The sequence below is a fragment of the Trichoderma gamsii genome (assembly GCF_001481775.2).
Source record: "Trichoderma gamsii strain T6085 chromosome Unknown Scaffold_60.2, whole genome shotgun sequence".
In the NCBI taxonomy this organism is placed as follows: domain Eukaryota; kingdom Fungi; phylum Ascomycota; class Sordariomycetes; order Hypocreales; family Hypocreaceae; genus Trichoderma; species Trichoderma gamsii.
In genome coordinates, this window is record NW_020171397.1 from 3,890 (window position 1) to 19,871 (window position 15,982).

General features: G+C 47.8%; 4 protein-coding genes across 4 annotated transcripts; 2 read left to right on the plus strand and 2 right to left on the minus strand.

Moving 5' to 3' along the window:
• Positions 1-438: 438 nt before the first annotated feature.
• TGAM01_v210297 (hypothetical protein) lies at positions 439-1,305 on the plus strand (the record flags this gene model as incomplete). The annotated part of the gene is made up of 1 exon (XM_018810163.1): positions 439-1,305. One exon carries the CDS (start codon positions 439-441, stop codon positions 1,303-1,305), a length of 867 nt encoding a protein of 288 aa, XP_018656658.1.
• Positions 1,306-1,392: 87 nt separating this feature from the next.
• TGAM01_v210298 (hypothetical protein) lies at positions 1,393-4,407 on the minus strand (the record flags this gene model as incomplete). Its single annotated transcript, XM_018810162.1, has 4 exons — positions 1,393-2,055; positions 2,109-2,487; positions 2,537-3,978; positions 4,087-4,407. 4 exons carry the CDS (start codon positions 4,405-4,407, stop codon positions 1,393-1,395), a joined length of 2,805 nt encoding a protein of 934 aa, XP_018656657.1.
• A 459-nt stretch (positions 4,408-4,866) lies between these two features.
• On the plus strand, positions 4,867-10,023 carry TGAM01_v210299 (hypothetical protein; the record flags this gene model as incomplete). The annotated part of the gene is made up of 5 exons (XM_018810161.1): positions 4,867-5,176; positions 5,230-5,884; positions 5,944-7,754; positions 7,808-7,952; positions 8,685-10,023. The coding sequence occupies 5 exons, from the start codon at positions 4,867-4,869 to the stop codon at positions 10,021-10,023; spliced, it is 4,260 nt and encodes a 1,419-aa protein (XP_018656656.1).
• Positions 10,024-10,705: 682 nt separating this feature from the next.
• TGAM01_v210300 (hypothetical protein) lies at positions 10,706-14,173 on the minus strand (the record flags this gene model as incomplete). The annotated part of the gene is made up of 5 exons (XM_024550761.1): positions 10,706-11,807; positions 11,877-13,603; positions 13,661-13,726; positions 14,045-14,110; positions 14,171-14,173. The coding sequence occupies 5 exons, from the start codon at positions 14,171-14,173 to the stop codon at positions 10,706-10,708; spliced, it is 2,964 nt and encodes a 987-aa protein (XP_024404484.1).
• Between the last annotated feature and the right edge of the window lie 1,809 nt (positions 14,174-15,982).

Sequence of the window (15,982 nt, forward strand, 5' to 3'; positions counted from 1 at the left end):
TTAAATATAGGTTATACTCTATCTACTAATTAAGTAACTACGCAATATACTTAATAATAGATATCCTATCCTCTCTGCTAACATAGACACACGCATCTATCCCTTAGGAATCCCCTACCCTATAACGATAACCTAGGACCTAGGGACCGGATCGTCACACAAGCGCCGCTCCTGTGACCACGGGACTGGGCCTCCGAGCGAGCCTTCCTGTTACACATACCACGAGATGCATGACGTGGAATTCTCAATGCGAAAAACTGCAACTACCATACTGGTTCTCGGGATAGTCTGAGGACCATCTATTTATTGATTGTATTCGCCCTGACAACTAAATATCCGGTTAAACCTTGGCTTACACCGATACAATATATCATCCCGCAATAACGAATCTCTCAGTTTGTCTCATTTTACCACTAAAACTTCTGGTCTGAACTTATCATGGCATCCTCCAAACCCCGCGTCTTGACTTACCATGTTGCCCCTCACTTCAATATCACCGCCACCGGTGGAGCTCTCCGGCTCGGTACTGTTGTCAAGAACCTCGTCGAGCTCGTGCCGTTGAATAAACAGGAGGCAGAGTACGAGCCTGTGCCCGATAGTGAAATTTACACGCCGACGCCACAAGCGGGCTTCCACGCGACGCGGCAGCAGCTACTGGCGGGCAAGTTTGGCGCCTGGGCCGAAGGTCTGGGGTTGAGTGGCGTGGGTGGCCACACCAGCGCCGGCGGCGACCGGAGCAACAAGGAGACTTTCTCTTGTGACAACATTGTGACCACGTATTTTGACCCAACGGATGAGTGGGCGGCCAAGTGTTTGGCAGCCCAAACTGTGCAAGAATACATCATCGGCTCCAGATACAGAAAGCCTGTATACATTATTACGGGGCTGAAGGTGGCGACGAATTTGATATTTAGCTTCGAGGCTGCTGAGAATGCCAATGCCGACACCAAAGCGGGGGTGAGCGTGCCGCAAACGTCGGTAGCCGTCGGAATTGAGGGAACTGTGAACACGGAGAAGAACCAGTCCCTCGGATTTCAGTCAACTGGTATCGTGGTAGGCTTCCGCGTAAAAAAATATCGGTATAAGAGGAGAAGTCCGTTTAGCAGGGACAAGAAGCTTGAAGGGGAGCTTTTCACGGAAGGCGCGGAGATGCTTGATGACAAAGCGAGACCAACAAAGAACTTGGCTGAGTTTGAAGATGTTACCATTGATGAGGAAATAGAGGCCCAAAGAGAAGCTGAGAAACAGCACGGTTCTCTCGAAGAATGCTGGGTTAAAAGGATTCGCTCGTCTGATCTAGCTTAATTATACATCACCCTGGCGGTGTAGAAGCCTTCTGTACTAGGACTTTTATGCCTGATGATATTTATGCAACTTTTTGTCTTTGAAAATCTAATCAGTTCCATCTTCTGGATCGCAACGTGGTTTTCCGAACCCGGGAAATGAGGTTTCAGATGTCCTCTGGATCCACCATTTCGCTCCGTACCTCTCTAGAGCTCTTAAAGCAGTGCAGATTTCTTCAATGTTGGTCTTGTTATCCCAAAGATACCTTTTCCAAGGTTTTACATAGTCGTAGCCGTCTATACGATCAGAGAGACATTGAAATAAGTCTCTCATGACTTTGGGAGTGTAGAATTCCATTGGGCGATCGCCTGCGGCGGTTAGGTGATGTCTAATAAACTCTAGGGCATTTGCTGCAATAGCTGCAGCGACGGGTGCAGCGAAAGATGATCCATTGATATAGACTTCGTCCCCCTTCCACTTCGAATCAATGGCGTTTCCCAAAGTAGAGAAGTTGTCATCGCTTACGGGGGTCGGATTAATTCCAACCTTGTTGCCTAACCCATCCGAGACATGGATGCAGAAAACACCATCTTGATTAGCTGGAAATGCCCTGGTTTGGTTACCTCCACTATTGGAAGCGGCAGCAAATATAATTTTACCTGCCTCAACGAGTCTCTTAATAGATTCTTTCATTCCTGAAGTTGGGTCGAGCCCAAAGGAAAGGACAATGATATCAGCCTTGCGTTCATCAGAGCTGACCCAATTCAACGCCTGTCATAGACTATTGTTAATTGCCGACCCTGAGACTGGTTGACAACTCTTACCTCGACGATCTGATGACTTTTGGCAACCTCGTGTTTGGACTTGGATATTTTGGCGAGAATAATTTTTGCATTAGGCGCAAATCGAAGCAATAACCTAATTACGTGTGTTCCGTGACTATAGGTGTCGATATGATCGTCTTCGTCTGTACTGAAGAAGTTTCGTTTCTGAACTATTCGCTCTTCTCCTTCACTAACTAATTCGTCCCTGCTATCGACGCAGAAGCCTGTGTCAAGAACGGCTATCCGAATATTTCGTTTCAAAGGATCAGAGTCAGATGTGATTTCTTCTACCGGATCGTCGGGTAGTGGAAGTATGTAGTTGGCCATAAATCTTGACATACGAGAAACAAAATCTTTTGTGTTATTATCAGTCTGTGTCCTATGAAACCGTTAGGACTATGAACGTGAAGACACTCGACAGGACAAACCTCTTCTGATCATCAGTTTGGTCATATGTGTCGAATAAGCCACCTTTTTGGAACCGTATCTCATTGTCGATGTTTTGACGTGCGTTAAAATCTCTATTCAAGCTTGTAGGTTTCGAAGCAGATTTATTCTTTACGGCTATTTCTGCTTTATTGGGGAATGAGTAGGCTGAAAAAGACGTGATTAGTGGCTCAACGATACTCTCGTAGAAATTAGTACGAAATTCCGCATCCACTACTTCAGCATCTGGATATAAATTGAGGCAATTGGCAATAAGATCGAGGCAGGATCTGTCGGTAAAGTCCGATTCTCGTTTATTGACCTCCGCGCGGGTTAGCGCGTTGAATAAAGTTTGAATCCCATTTTCGTCCTCAGCTTCATAATCCTCTTTATCATCCTCGAGGACTTCAACCTCCTCTCCTATAAATATTTCCCAGAAGAGGACCCCAAGATAAAGCATAGCTGATTGCGCTCCCGCAGATTTTTGCGACTCTTCTTCGTGTAGGCACCTGTTTAGCTCCTCAAGGATGTATGGCTTAATATTGAGATCGTAAGACGTTTCGTCAGCAGTTTCATCAATGAAGATTCTTTGGCTCGTCAAGGGGCTTCGGATAAGCGGACTTCCAAGAAGACAGAGCAGAGATCTCGCAATCTTTAACGCCAGATAGAGTTTCTTTTTATTTGTTAATTTGTATAGCCCTGTCGTGACTGTTTCTCCATCTTTCCCCGGTCGGAGCCAGTTGGAAAGTTTCTTTTTCGGAACGTTTAGTTTTATAAACCGGTCACTGGTCTCTCGCTTTTGACTGCTCCAACAGCCGTCCCGTTGAAGCTGCATCCGTAGTCTAGAACGGTTCTTGAGTGACGTCTTCAGTAAAGAACAGAAAGAACTCATAGGATTATGTTGTAAATCTGGAGACTTGAGTGAGCCTGAATTGGCCCAGTGGACAATTTGCCACTTCCTGAATTCTGGTTCGTCGCATATAGAAATGAACATGTCAATCTCGTCCTTTTCAAAACCAGACAAGTGAATATGAGCTGAGTGATTCAGCTGGCATGGCACTGGGGCCTTTTTGAAGACTTTGACGAGACTCTTAGCGAGCTCGCAGAGCCTGTGCGCTTGCTGTATGTCGTCCAAAGCCCTTTTCTTATATGATGTATCCTCTTGAGACAGATGAGAGTGATAGTAGGGTTGTTTAATTTCAACTTGAGTTGACTCAAGATATGAATTGGCCATATGTATGTCTCTCATTGTCTCCTTAAATTGCTTCACTGTCTTTGTTATTCTGCGATAATGTGCTGGCTCGGTGCCTTCTCTTGGCCAACTTATCCAAGTTGATATCGTATGAGGCAGGGTGATTGAGGCTTCAGTTGTAGGAATCGAGTTGTGAGGCTGCAACAGGGCTTTCAGGGCACATAGCTTGGCGAAGTTTGGAGGAGGGTCATTCTAGGATCATCTTAGCAAATACCCTGGACTGAAAATCATGGTGTAGTAGAGCAATCAAAGCTAGAATACACTCTCGCTATAAGCGCACTTTATGTAAATTTAACTTACCGAATCCTCTTTTGGGATACCGTCATCGACCCGCTCATTCATCATGAGGAGGAGATCTTCCAGAGCTTCCCTTGCTTTCTCGAAAGCGTCGCCATCCGGCACGTCACACATCATACGATCCTTGGTCGAGTCTCCAGATACCTCCGTCATGTCGATCCTCAATATTCTTATAAAGTTATCGCGTTCCAAACGGTTCTTGGCTTCGGTTGACTCGTCTTTCTGAGCTGCATTCGATTTTCGCTTCGGGCAAGGCGGCAGCACGTCGACGAAAGCCTGGACAGTAGCTAAAAATAGCTGCACATCTGCTTCGTAAAGCTGCATCTTAACGAATGTTCGAGCTAAAAAGCACGCGACCGCCGGGAGCACTAGGAAACCTGAGAGAGAGAAGCGAAATATGCCGATAGACAATTTTAATTTGTTGACAATCACTGTTCTCCGGCAGAAAGAGCCAGGTCTGAGTTGAGCGTAAGCTCAACGAGGGGTTGAATGATCAGATAAATAACTGCGATGCAACTAAGGTGCATGTACAGACTACATATATCCGCGCACGTACTGTACATGTACTTAATTCCCTCATAATCCCAGATAGGTAGGTAGTAGCCTAACAATTATCCTGTTCGGCAACATTTTCCCCTCACCAGCGTGTTTTGTGTCAACATCAGACAAGCCAAACGCGACGATGTCTTCAGCATCTCAATAGCTGCATATCTCAATCAACATAGAAAATTCGAATTGGAAGCTCAACGAGAGTTTATCCTGATCGGTTTGCAAAACGTTGCCATGGCTGACTCTTCGCAAATCAAAAAAATGCAGGAAGGATTTGTGGTACACGAATCGAGCCAGCCCATTTTTGACGCTGCACAGCTCTGTACAAAGCATTTTGAAGATTACTTCAAAGCAGCAGATGGCGCAAAGGGAGATAATTATTTGGAAATGGAAGAGCAATGGGGGCGATTCAACCAATGGGCAGCATACATTGGAGCTTTCGCCGTGCCACGGGCGTCTCTTGATGCGCGATTGACTCCCCACATAGAGATCAAAGATATGGTACTCGAGCTGCTAGACATGATGCAAGATAATTTCGTTTGGGGTAGTGTTTATACCTCATTATTATGCCACGAGAAGGCACTGACCTGTCTACAGTAAATTCTGTCGACAACGCGGAAGAAATATCAGAATCGAGCGTTGGACTGCCTGCCATAAAAGCGGCAATAGATCGACTTCTCATTTTATCGGCGAACATCCGCCGCTCAGCACGCCATAGTGATCGCTTGAAGCAAAATAGTCGCAGTGACCAGCATGAATCTTTATATCTTTTGCTTGTGCAAAAAAGATTCCCCGGCGCGCGGGAGAGCCTTTGCAGCCAGCTTGGATCTTCCATTCATACACGGGGGATTTCGCTACAGTACATGCAAGAGCATAATAAGAAGCTTGCGTATCACCGGAAGGACACAGACGACTTGGAAGTCACAGGGGGGGAGCACGAAGAACGGATAACCGCTCCGGCGGTATCACACCTCAAGAAAGATATGGTGCCCAAGAGACACGAAAGGAAGGTCGCGCGAGGCCCTGAAACGCTTCATTCTGCAGTCTCACCCTCTGCAGTGGAACGTATCAAACAGACTACAAGATATCCTTCGAGTACTATTATCAGCAGAGGCTCAACTATTCAAGATGCCCAGCTCAATGAATACGACAACCCTCCTAAACCGAAGCAAAGAGACAGAAATAGATCCCAACCTTGTGCTATCTGCGCCGAGCCTCTGAATCCACATTCCCTGACAACGCTCGCTTGGAGGTATGTGAAAGCAACAGTCCTTGTTCAGCTTGTATTCTAAATTTTTAACATATGGATAGTACTCATGTTGATCAAGATATTGAACCTTATATCTGCATTTCTGAAGACTGCATTGAGCCTCCCCAGTACTTCATTAGTGTACAATCCTGGATGGATCATATGCAGGTACGCCACTCAAAGAACTGGTCAAAAAAGATCCACACAGAGAGATGGTATTGCGATGTCAACCACAGCGAGCCTGGCAAAGATCAGCCAGAGTTCGACACAAAATCAAAGTTCTTAAATCATCTCATAACCGATCATGGGGATAAGCTCACAAATTCACAAATTATGGGACGTATACGACGAAACCGACGGGTAGCGACGAGAGATGATCCCTTCGCATGTCCTCTTTGCAACTCTGTTCCGTCAGATGTTGAGAAGCGTAGGACAGAAGAGCCGTATGAGCTTCTCTGGAAACACATTGCTCGACATCTGAAATCGCTGGCTTTTCTCTCCCTCTCTTACGTAGAGAAAGCAGAGGAAGCCCCAGAAGATATAAGAAACAGCATCGCTTTCTCAGAGGAAAAAAGCGACGGAGACGGTGCCAGTTTATCTACGCGTCCCATTATTGATCACAGCGACTGCGCGGATCCAATCCAAGATTTTACGCTGGAATGGTCCAGCTTCGAGGCTGAATCTAAATTCACGGTCGCTATACCAAAAGATAAGCTCCCAACGGCTCATGACGATCCTAGCTACAGTTTCACAAAGAATGCGCGGGAATGGGAATTCTGGTATCCCCTCTCTCTTAATCGCAAGAAGATAGGTCCACCCGAGTACGAAGGCCACGACAAGGACAAAACATTGAGGCCCTTCTTCCGGGAAGTCCCGCTCAGTTTCTCAACAAAGGGCCAATACACTGTTGGTTGGATATGCGGTTTATCGACTGAATTCGTTGCCGCCCAGGCATTTTTAGATGACAGTCACCCGCCACCTGAAGACCTATCTCCCAGCGACAATAACACCTATAAGCTGGGCAGAATCGGTCGTCATAATGTCGTGATAGCGGTCCTTCCCAATGGCGAATATGGACTATCATCTGCAACAGGCGTTGCAAAAGATTTGCTGCGCAGTTTTCCCAATATTAGGATTGGTCTAATGGTAGGGATTGGAGGCGGGGCTCCAAGCGCAAAGCATGATATCCGTCTTGGCGATGTTGTCGTGGCCGTTAGTAACGGACAGGGAGCTGTGGTTCAGTACGACTTCGGAAAACTCATACAGGGCGAAGACTTCAGCGAATTGGGATATTTAAATCAAGCACCAGTATTACTTCGAACAGCAGTCAACAGCCTAAAAGCTGAGTATGAGCGTGACGTGGAGGGGAGCCGAATCCAAAAGGCCATCGACAATGTTCTTGCTAATAGACCAAGACTACGAAGAAATTATCAACGGCCTGACGAATCTTCTGATAGATTGTACCAATCTTTAGTTATTCATCCACCCGAAGGTGAAGTTGATTGCTTCACGGCATGCGGCAACGACCCGTCAACACTGGTTGAGCGACACAAAAGAGGCGACGATGATGACAACCCAGCAATCCATTATGGTCTAATAGCTTCTGCAAATACACTTATGAAAGATGCTTTAGTCCGAGATAGCCTTATTGCGAGGAAAAATATCCTTTGCTTTGAAATGGAGGCCGCTGGTCTGATGAATTACTTCCCATGCTTAGTTGTTCGAGGAATATGCGATTACTCCGACTCACATAAAAATAAAGCATGGCAAGGCTATGCAGCTATGGCAGCTGCAGCATATGCAAAAGATCTCCTTCATCAGATCGCTCCCAGCAGGATTGAAGGGGAGACGAAGCTTAGCGAGGCTGTGTTTGGTATATTTTGCAGACCTAAATACAAGTGCCAATATATGCTAACTTCTTTTCAGGTCTTCACGACATCGTAGAAGAACACCGCAATATTGCAAAAGAGCAGCTGCAGATGCATAAGGACTTGGCTACTAAGAAATTCTCAGACGAAGAGAGAGAATGCCACCGTGCATTCCGTCTTACATCTGATAGCAAAGATGCCACGTATGAATGGTATAAGGGCCGAGTTGAAGAGAGAGCTGAGAATACCTGCCTTTGGTTTCTAAAGCATGATAACTTCCAAAAGTGGATGAGTCAAAAATCAGGCCCTTTACTGGTTACGGCAGATCCCGGCTGCGGGAAATCCGTCTTGGCCAAGTATCTTATTGATCACGAACTACCCCGATCAGCAACCATATGTTATTTTTTCTTCAAGGACCAAGACCAGAATACTTCTCGACAAGCACTATGTGGACTGCTTCATCAGCTCTTCGCTCAAAAACCAGCTTTAATTAAACACGCTATGCCACACTTTTATAAGGATGGACAAGCACTGTCCAGGTCTACGGCATCGCTTTGGCAAATTTTACGAGATGTGATAAAAGATCCTGAGGCAGGGCCTGTAATTATAGTTCTTGATGCACTGGATGAGTGTGCAGAGTCTGAATTTGCGGACTTGATACAAAATGTGAAAAGCCAATTTCGTCACGGCTACCCGGAAAACAAGTTAAAATACTTGTTAACATGCCGCCCCTATGAACACATTACCTCGGAATTTCACAGCTTATTGAGTTCATTTTCGCGTATCCGTATACCCGGAGAAGAAGAATCGGAAGCAATTAGTCGAGAGATTAGCTGTGTTATCACACATCGAGTCAATCAACTATCAGCACAGTGGAATCTCAATGAAGAAACCCAGTCTCATTTGATAAAGTGCCTACAAAATATCTCTAACAGAACTTACCTCTGGGTGTATCTTATCTTTGAGCATCTGGAAGAACTGGATTTCAAAAAGACTCAAAAAGGAGTTGAGTCCACTATAGCTATGCTTCCAAGCAGTATTAATGAGGCGTACGAGCGCATCCTCAATAGGTCTAAGGAACGCCAGACAGTGCAAAAAGCTCTAAGCATTGTTTTGGCTGCCAATCGACCGCTGACCCTTGCGGAAATGAATGTCGCTATGAATTTGATTGAAACATCACAGAATACATACGAGCTTGACTTGGAGGATGTAGAATCATTCAAATCACGAATTAGATCTCGCTGTGGCTTGTTCATTACAATACATCATAACAGAGTCTATTTCATTCATGAAACTGCAAGAGAGTTTCTCCTTGCTGAAAGAACATCACTTGCTGCTGAACTGCCATTATCGAGGGGCTGGCAGCGCTCTATTTCTCTTCGCCATGCACATAGTACTTTAGCAGAGCTTTGTGTAATATATCTGGACTTATTCAACTCTAATGAAGAGTTTCAAAAAGATATAGAAGAAATCCGCGTTCGTAACGGGAATCTTCTAGGCTTTTTGGACTACGCAGCTGAAAACTGGATCGCGCATTTCAATGAAGCAGACATTGGTTATAATGCTGCTGTTTTACCTCTCGCTATGAGAATCTGCGATCCAAGATTAAAGAGCCGCTCATTGTGGTTTCGAATTTTGCAGAAAAATATATATCTGGAAGGTCTTTCGGAGAATGCTACAGAACTTACATTGGCGTCGTTCTTTGGGCTCAACGCTATTGCTAAGCAGTGCCTTGAAAAGAGAGCTAATATCGAGGCAACGGATGAAACCGGCAGAACACCGCTATCCTTAGCAGCTTCAAAAGGCCATGATGCGATTGTGAAGTTGCTGCTTGAGAAAGGTGCTGATATTGAGGCAAGGGATATCAAAGGCAGGACGCCGCTGTGGCGGGCAGCTTCAGTTGGTCATGAAAGCATTGTGAAGATGCTGCTTGGAAAAGGAGCTGGTATTCAAGCAACGGATAGGGGTGGTAGGACGCCGCTGCAGCAGGCAGCTTCTGAAGGCTATGAAGAAATTGTAGGGATTCTGCTTAAGAAGGGAGCTGATATTAATGCAGCGGATAATGAAGGTAGAACGCCGTTGTTGTGGGCAGCTTTCAGAGGCCATAAAGGCGTTGTAAAGATGCTGCTTGACGAAGGAGCTGATGTTAATGCAACAGATCACGAAGGTAAGACGCCGCTATCGCAAGCAGCTTCATATGAACGTGAGGAAATTGTGGAGATACTGCGTGAAAAAGAGGCAGAGCTCGAGGCAGAGCGCAGACATAGCCCCTAATTCGAAGTCGAGTCTTCCTGAGAAGACTTCATAGTATGGCGAATAACAGTCTGATATGAGAAAAGGAAAAAAACGTCTCTGTCCTCCCCCCCCCCACCTTTTCTACCATTTGGACAATGGCGGGCTATGTATCATCATTACAATTCAAGGTTGCCAGGCCAAAAAGCGACAATTATTCCAGCTTACTCAACTACCTACTCTCCATAGCTCAAATGTCCTTACCAATTCACTCCTCCCGCAAGTACAAGCTCCCATAGAAGTCTCCCTTCATTTCAAACAAGCCATTCCCAATTGAACTTCTCGATTGGAACAAATACCCAAGCCTTCCATGGACTATATACAAGTCTCCCTCGCAACATACCCGCACCATGCAAAAGACGGAAGGTAGTGAAGAAAATATACAAAACCAAATACAAAGATGCCTTTTTTTCTTTCTCTCTCTCATATCAGTTCCCAACTCCTATCTAATTCTAGTACAAAGTCCATCTAACCAATCGTTATGATGCGCTATAGTCTGACAAAACGCTCCATGGTAGCAGAGATATGGAAATCCGCCGCTCATAAACCAAGAGTCAACTTGGCCACTTAGATGTACATTTGGGTGCTCGCTGCCTATCTGCGGAATGATGCAACGCCCAAAAACAATATTCAACCTTGTAAGATAAAAATCGACCATGTCCCATTACTTGCGGCGGGTCTTGGTGGCTGGTCTTGATGCTGGTTCAGCCATAGCTTCTCGCTTCTTCGTCTGCTTCCTGGATCGCGGAGGTGGAGGCGGCTCGCTGTGCAGATGACCCAGCTCGTCCAGAGCCATCGTGTTCTCCCACTGCAGACAGCGAAAAGGATTGCGATACTCTGGTGTCCTATCCCGAGCTCTTGGTCTGGTTCCTACTCGCGTTGACTCATCCTTCGACTCATCCTTCTTGTCGTCTTCTTCAGCTTCCAGATCTTTGCCGGTGATCCATTTGATTCGATGTTTCATGTGCGTGGCTATCCTCTCTCTATAGGCAACCAATTCCTTTCGCAACTTGATCTCGTTGAAACCTCGGGGATCCAGCCATTTGATGAGCTGGTCCAGCTCTTCTGGTTCGGAGATGTAGCCCCATTGCTTGGCGGTGAAAACGCTGCTTCCGCCCTCTTCCATCGTCTTCCTCTCGGGAACTGTCATGTTGAACTTGGCTTGGTACTCATTCTGAAGCTCAGCAGGAAGATCAATGTATCCCTCCCGTTCCAAGTCATCCGGGCCTTGAACCCAGATACATCCGTTTGCGTATCCAGCATGTGCCGTAGAGCTGTCGGGCAGCCCAGCATAGGGCATACCGTTTCGCTCAAACCAGTAGTACCGATTCCAAAATCTGTCTTTTCCGAGTACGCGGGTTCGTGGGCAGTCGGCCTCGCGTAGATCGTTGTCGATGATGGCGACTTCCTCCTCGCACTTTTTGATGATATCCTCCTTCTTTTGTATGTCTTTTAAGAGTTTGATGTACTGCTTCGACTGCTGCGGCTTGGCCTTTTCCAGCGCTTTTTCTTTGGCCTTTTTGAGCTTCTCCTCTTCTTCATGTTTCTTCTTCTTATCTGTCAAGACACGACCCCGGCGCTTCTTCTTGGAGCTCTCATCTTGATCGTCTTCAGCTTCGTCATCTTTGCTAATGACTGATTCATCCGCATCTGCCATCTTGACGTCGATTTCTTCCTTGACAGGGGTACCATTTGTTTCTTCCACAGGTTCATTTTCGGGCATCAATAGTTTACGCTGTTCGTTCAGCTGTCTAAGCTCTTCAGTTCTATAAAGCGATATGGTCAGTAAAAGAAGATGCCTATATCATAACCTACTGGTAGAAATGCCAACTTACACTTGCTTTCGCTGTCGCTGCCACTCAATTTTGTCTTTGCGGTATTTGGTCATTGTCTCGCTGCAGTCTTCCATGTAGCCGCGCACAGCTTTTGTCTCCATGGTCAGCATGCAGATAATCTGCAGGGCCTTGACGCGATTGTTGATGTCCAGCGCGGTATACTGCTTCTTCACGTTCTCCGGGGATGGCACCATCTCAGAGGGTACGAGTTTTTGCAACAGCTCCTCGCATGCCTTGTGTTGGCGCTCATTCTTGGAGAGTTGGTGCAGCAGACCAACTATAATTCTCTGCCAGCCGCCATCCTGAAAGTTCCGTTTTCGCAGGTGCTCAATCCAGTCAAACTCCTTCATGAGCTCTTCTGCCCGGTTCTTGGTCTCCTGCTCCGCTCGAGCCTCTTCCTCCTCAGCAGCTGCTGCTTCAGCTGCCAGCCTCTCCGCTTCGATTTTTGCCAGGCTACTGCGCGTAGCTCTGGCCACGGGAATATCCTCTGGCTGAGCAGCATCTTCTTCCCCACTCTCTTCCTCACCCTCATCTTCCTCGTCCTCGTCTTCGTCGCTGTCCTCTTCTTCCACCTCTGGCAACGTGATTCGCACCTTGCCGCCGTCAGTCTCAGAATCAACGAGAATCTTCAAAACCGAGCAATGAATCTCATCAAACAGCTGAACAGGACCGCTAGTATAAGCAACCTGCATCGCTTCGAGAAAGTCGTCAAAGGTAAAAGAGTCGAGTTTGAAGATTTCGCAGTAAACGTTGAGCGTATCCCACGTCTCCAAGAGTGGCCCCACGCTCTCCATGTCGAGTCCGCGATGGATAAGGTCGATCGTATAAGTCTGGCGCTGATTGAGATCGTCTTCTATCTCGACGGGAGGATCTCTACAGATGAATTTCAGCGGAGGGCGCACAATCCCAGTCCGTGGCTCGAGTTGCAGATCTTCAATAGGATATTTTGGTGGAGGAGGCGGGGGCGGAGGTGTCGGCTCGCGTGGCAGAGCAGCTTGTTCGTCGTGTCTTGAATAACCAGCACCGTTTACACCATCGTGGACCATATCGCCAGGCCACTTGAGACCCTTGGCCCCTGAGCCGCCTGGAGTCTGCTTGCCCTTGTGGCTTTTGGGAGCAGGCTTCAATTCAGGTAGACGCACTGGACCAGTCGGCACGGCACCATGTCCATTTATGCCATCCAGCGAGTTCTGCTCGCGCTTCTGCGCCAGAAGCTGTCTACGTTCCTGGATTTTAGTGTCATGTCGAAGGTGAGGGGGGATCCTGGTGTCGATGTGGTACTGGGCAGCGTAATCATTCTTCACAAGCCATGGCGCGCCATTCCATGCCTCCCTGGTAACTGTTCTCTTTATGAAAGACCGGAGCATGGATTTTGTGAAGGCGCCACGCTCACGACTGAGGTTATCATCAGTCACGATTTGCTCTTGCCCAGATCCACCGCCGAGAACAACCAGATACCGGCTTGTAGGGAGAGAGCTGGATCCGTCTGGTAAGATTCTGGCACCAAAGGTTGTCTTCTCGCGCACGAGACAGGGGCGTCTCTCGTTGTTGAACTCGTCAAGGGTAACAAAGACATCCTCTCCCGGATAAAAGTCGGCTTTGAATTCGTCATATACCATGTCCACGAGGTTATCCAGGCGGGAAATGGTCTGGAACTGGACTTTGCGCAGAATAGGGCCCTTGAGCGCTTCGGGGAAAGCAGCCTCCACTTCTTGACCACCAGCACGCTGTTACAGCTAAATGAGCTAGGGATCAGCTGAAAATGGGAGGGTAGTTAAACAAACCTCGCTTGTGAGGGCCTCAAAGAAAGTCAGGCCAGAATGGCCCGTGATCTCGTCATTGAACCGACGCTATGAAAAGTGCAGCTTTAGTATATGCTTCTACGACTTTGCGCGCGACAGATTCGGCTGAGGGTCAAAGCTAATCACCTGTTTGTAAAAATCCATTCTGAAGTTGGTAGGAAGGCAAATCGTCAGCAATGTGGCGCACTAGAACCAGAAACACAGCAGACTCACCGATTCAAATAGTCTTCGTAGGACACAAATATTTCGCCAGTCTGAGGAATCTGCCAGACCTAAAGCGCAGCCAACATCAGACCAAGTCAGCCTCTGCTCTCCATCTTGCTTGCTGCAGGCGGCTCAGCGGTGAATCAGTCATGTCTGCCATACCTCGGTGTCCTCGTCTTCGACCTCAGCCGGGGGCAGAAACTGCACCGGCTTCCGTTTATAGAGCACCTGTTGTAGCGTATAAGTGAGCTGCGGGCAATCTTCGGACGGTTGGCGGTGATCGCGTACCATGTTTGGGAGCCGGGACTGGGATCGAGAGCGCGGTCGGTGACGGCGAAGGGAAAAAGAAGCGTTGCAGGTTCAGCGTCGAGGCCGAATCAGGAGCAGGTGAGGAAGCCGGAAGCTTAGCGCGTTATCTAATCGAGGGACCCGGTAGAACAGGCATCCGGGCCAAGCACGGGCGAGATGCGAAGCTGCGGCTCTGGCTGTAAGCAAGCTGCAGATGGGCAATGTAGAAAAGCCGTATAAGAGAAATTCGTTGTCTTTCGTGCTCGTGGCTCGTGGTTTCGACGGCGTGGAGATGGGCCGAGAGAAAAAGTCGCGGTGCCTGGGAGGCGGGTCGTCCAGATGCTCGATTCGCACTTACACGAGGCTGCAACTGGCGGCTTTAGAGGGAACGCGGTCCGGGCAAGAAGACGGCGAGATCGGCTGCGGGCATATTCTGCAGATTCGAGATGCGAGGCGGTGGTGGCCGCGGGTTGGAGCCTCAGGACGACGCGACCGAGTGACGTGCAAGCGATGGGGACGAGGAGGAGAAAAAAAAGAATTGCGCGGGAGGAAGAGCTGCCACGGAACGAGCTAGAGTTCGAGTTCCGGGACTTTAGGTAATGCTGCGAAGGAAAATGCGTCCCGCCGTGGGGACCAGCGCCTAGCGGTTTAGCGGTTTAGCGGTTTAGCGCTCGGTAGCCACACCTCCAGAAGGGGGTTGTTGGCTGCTGGCGGTGGGCGGTACTCGGTCGGTACCTTGGAAGCAGGGATACCTGAGGAGTACCTGATCTGACGAGGCCAGGAAAAGGCGAGCATATCTGTTTTTCTATCTGAACAGTTATTCTTACTAAATGATCAGACATTATAAAGAATAGAGGAAAGCTAATCCTCGAATCTAAACATGAGAAGCCGATGCACTTGACGGCCAATCGTAAGGTAGTTAGACAGACAAAGGATGTGCTTGTTACACCACGCATCATCAAAGTACTGCGACGTCGCGATGAAACCAACAGACAAAGCGAAACAGTGAGAAGAAGCCTAGACAAAGATAATTTCCATAGTCTCAGAGACAGCGGCTACTTCAGCAGTTCTCGCCTGCAAACCAATCTCTTCTACGGTCATCTTCAAGTAAGCGCTTCCATCGCCCAATCGCACCGCTCAGCCCATGTACCGCCCTCGTACCGTAGCACCTCCCGGAAACATGCCGGCCCAAAAACGCTTTCTGCCGCCATCCAATCTTCCCTCTTCTTTGCCCCTTCCTTCCCACCCCCGGCCTTCCGCAGCCCGTCCTCCCCCAAAAATAAGGGCCTAAGCAAAAAGATGCGAAAAATAGCCCGAAACTCATTGATCCAACTTTTACTTTTCAACACGCACAACCATGCCACAAATGATCATAAAGCTCGCCTTTTTTGCACTCATTTTGTTCCCATATTTCCACTGAATCATGTATAAATTGAACTGAGATTATTTGCCCAATTTTCATCATTTTACGCCTCGCTACGTGCACGACGCGGATCGGCGGCGGCAGGTAGGTCGAATTGGCGGAGCCGGGCTGGTTCTCCTCCTCGGGAGCCACTCTGGTGTGAGAGACGCGACGTGTGCATTCAACGCCGTTTGAAGCTGCAGCTGCGCCGCCATTTTCTTCCACGCAGTAGCACATTTACAGCACACCACTAAAAATTATCAGTTCTTCCTTGCAAACTGATATTATATACGGCCTCAAGATACAGCAACAGTCCATGTTCTCACAAATCCCCTAATTTCCAAATTGGGCAACTCGACGCACTAGCCCTGACGTCATTCCGCCTACGATCATGCGCATCGTCTATTAAA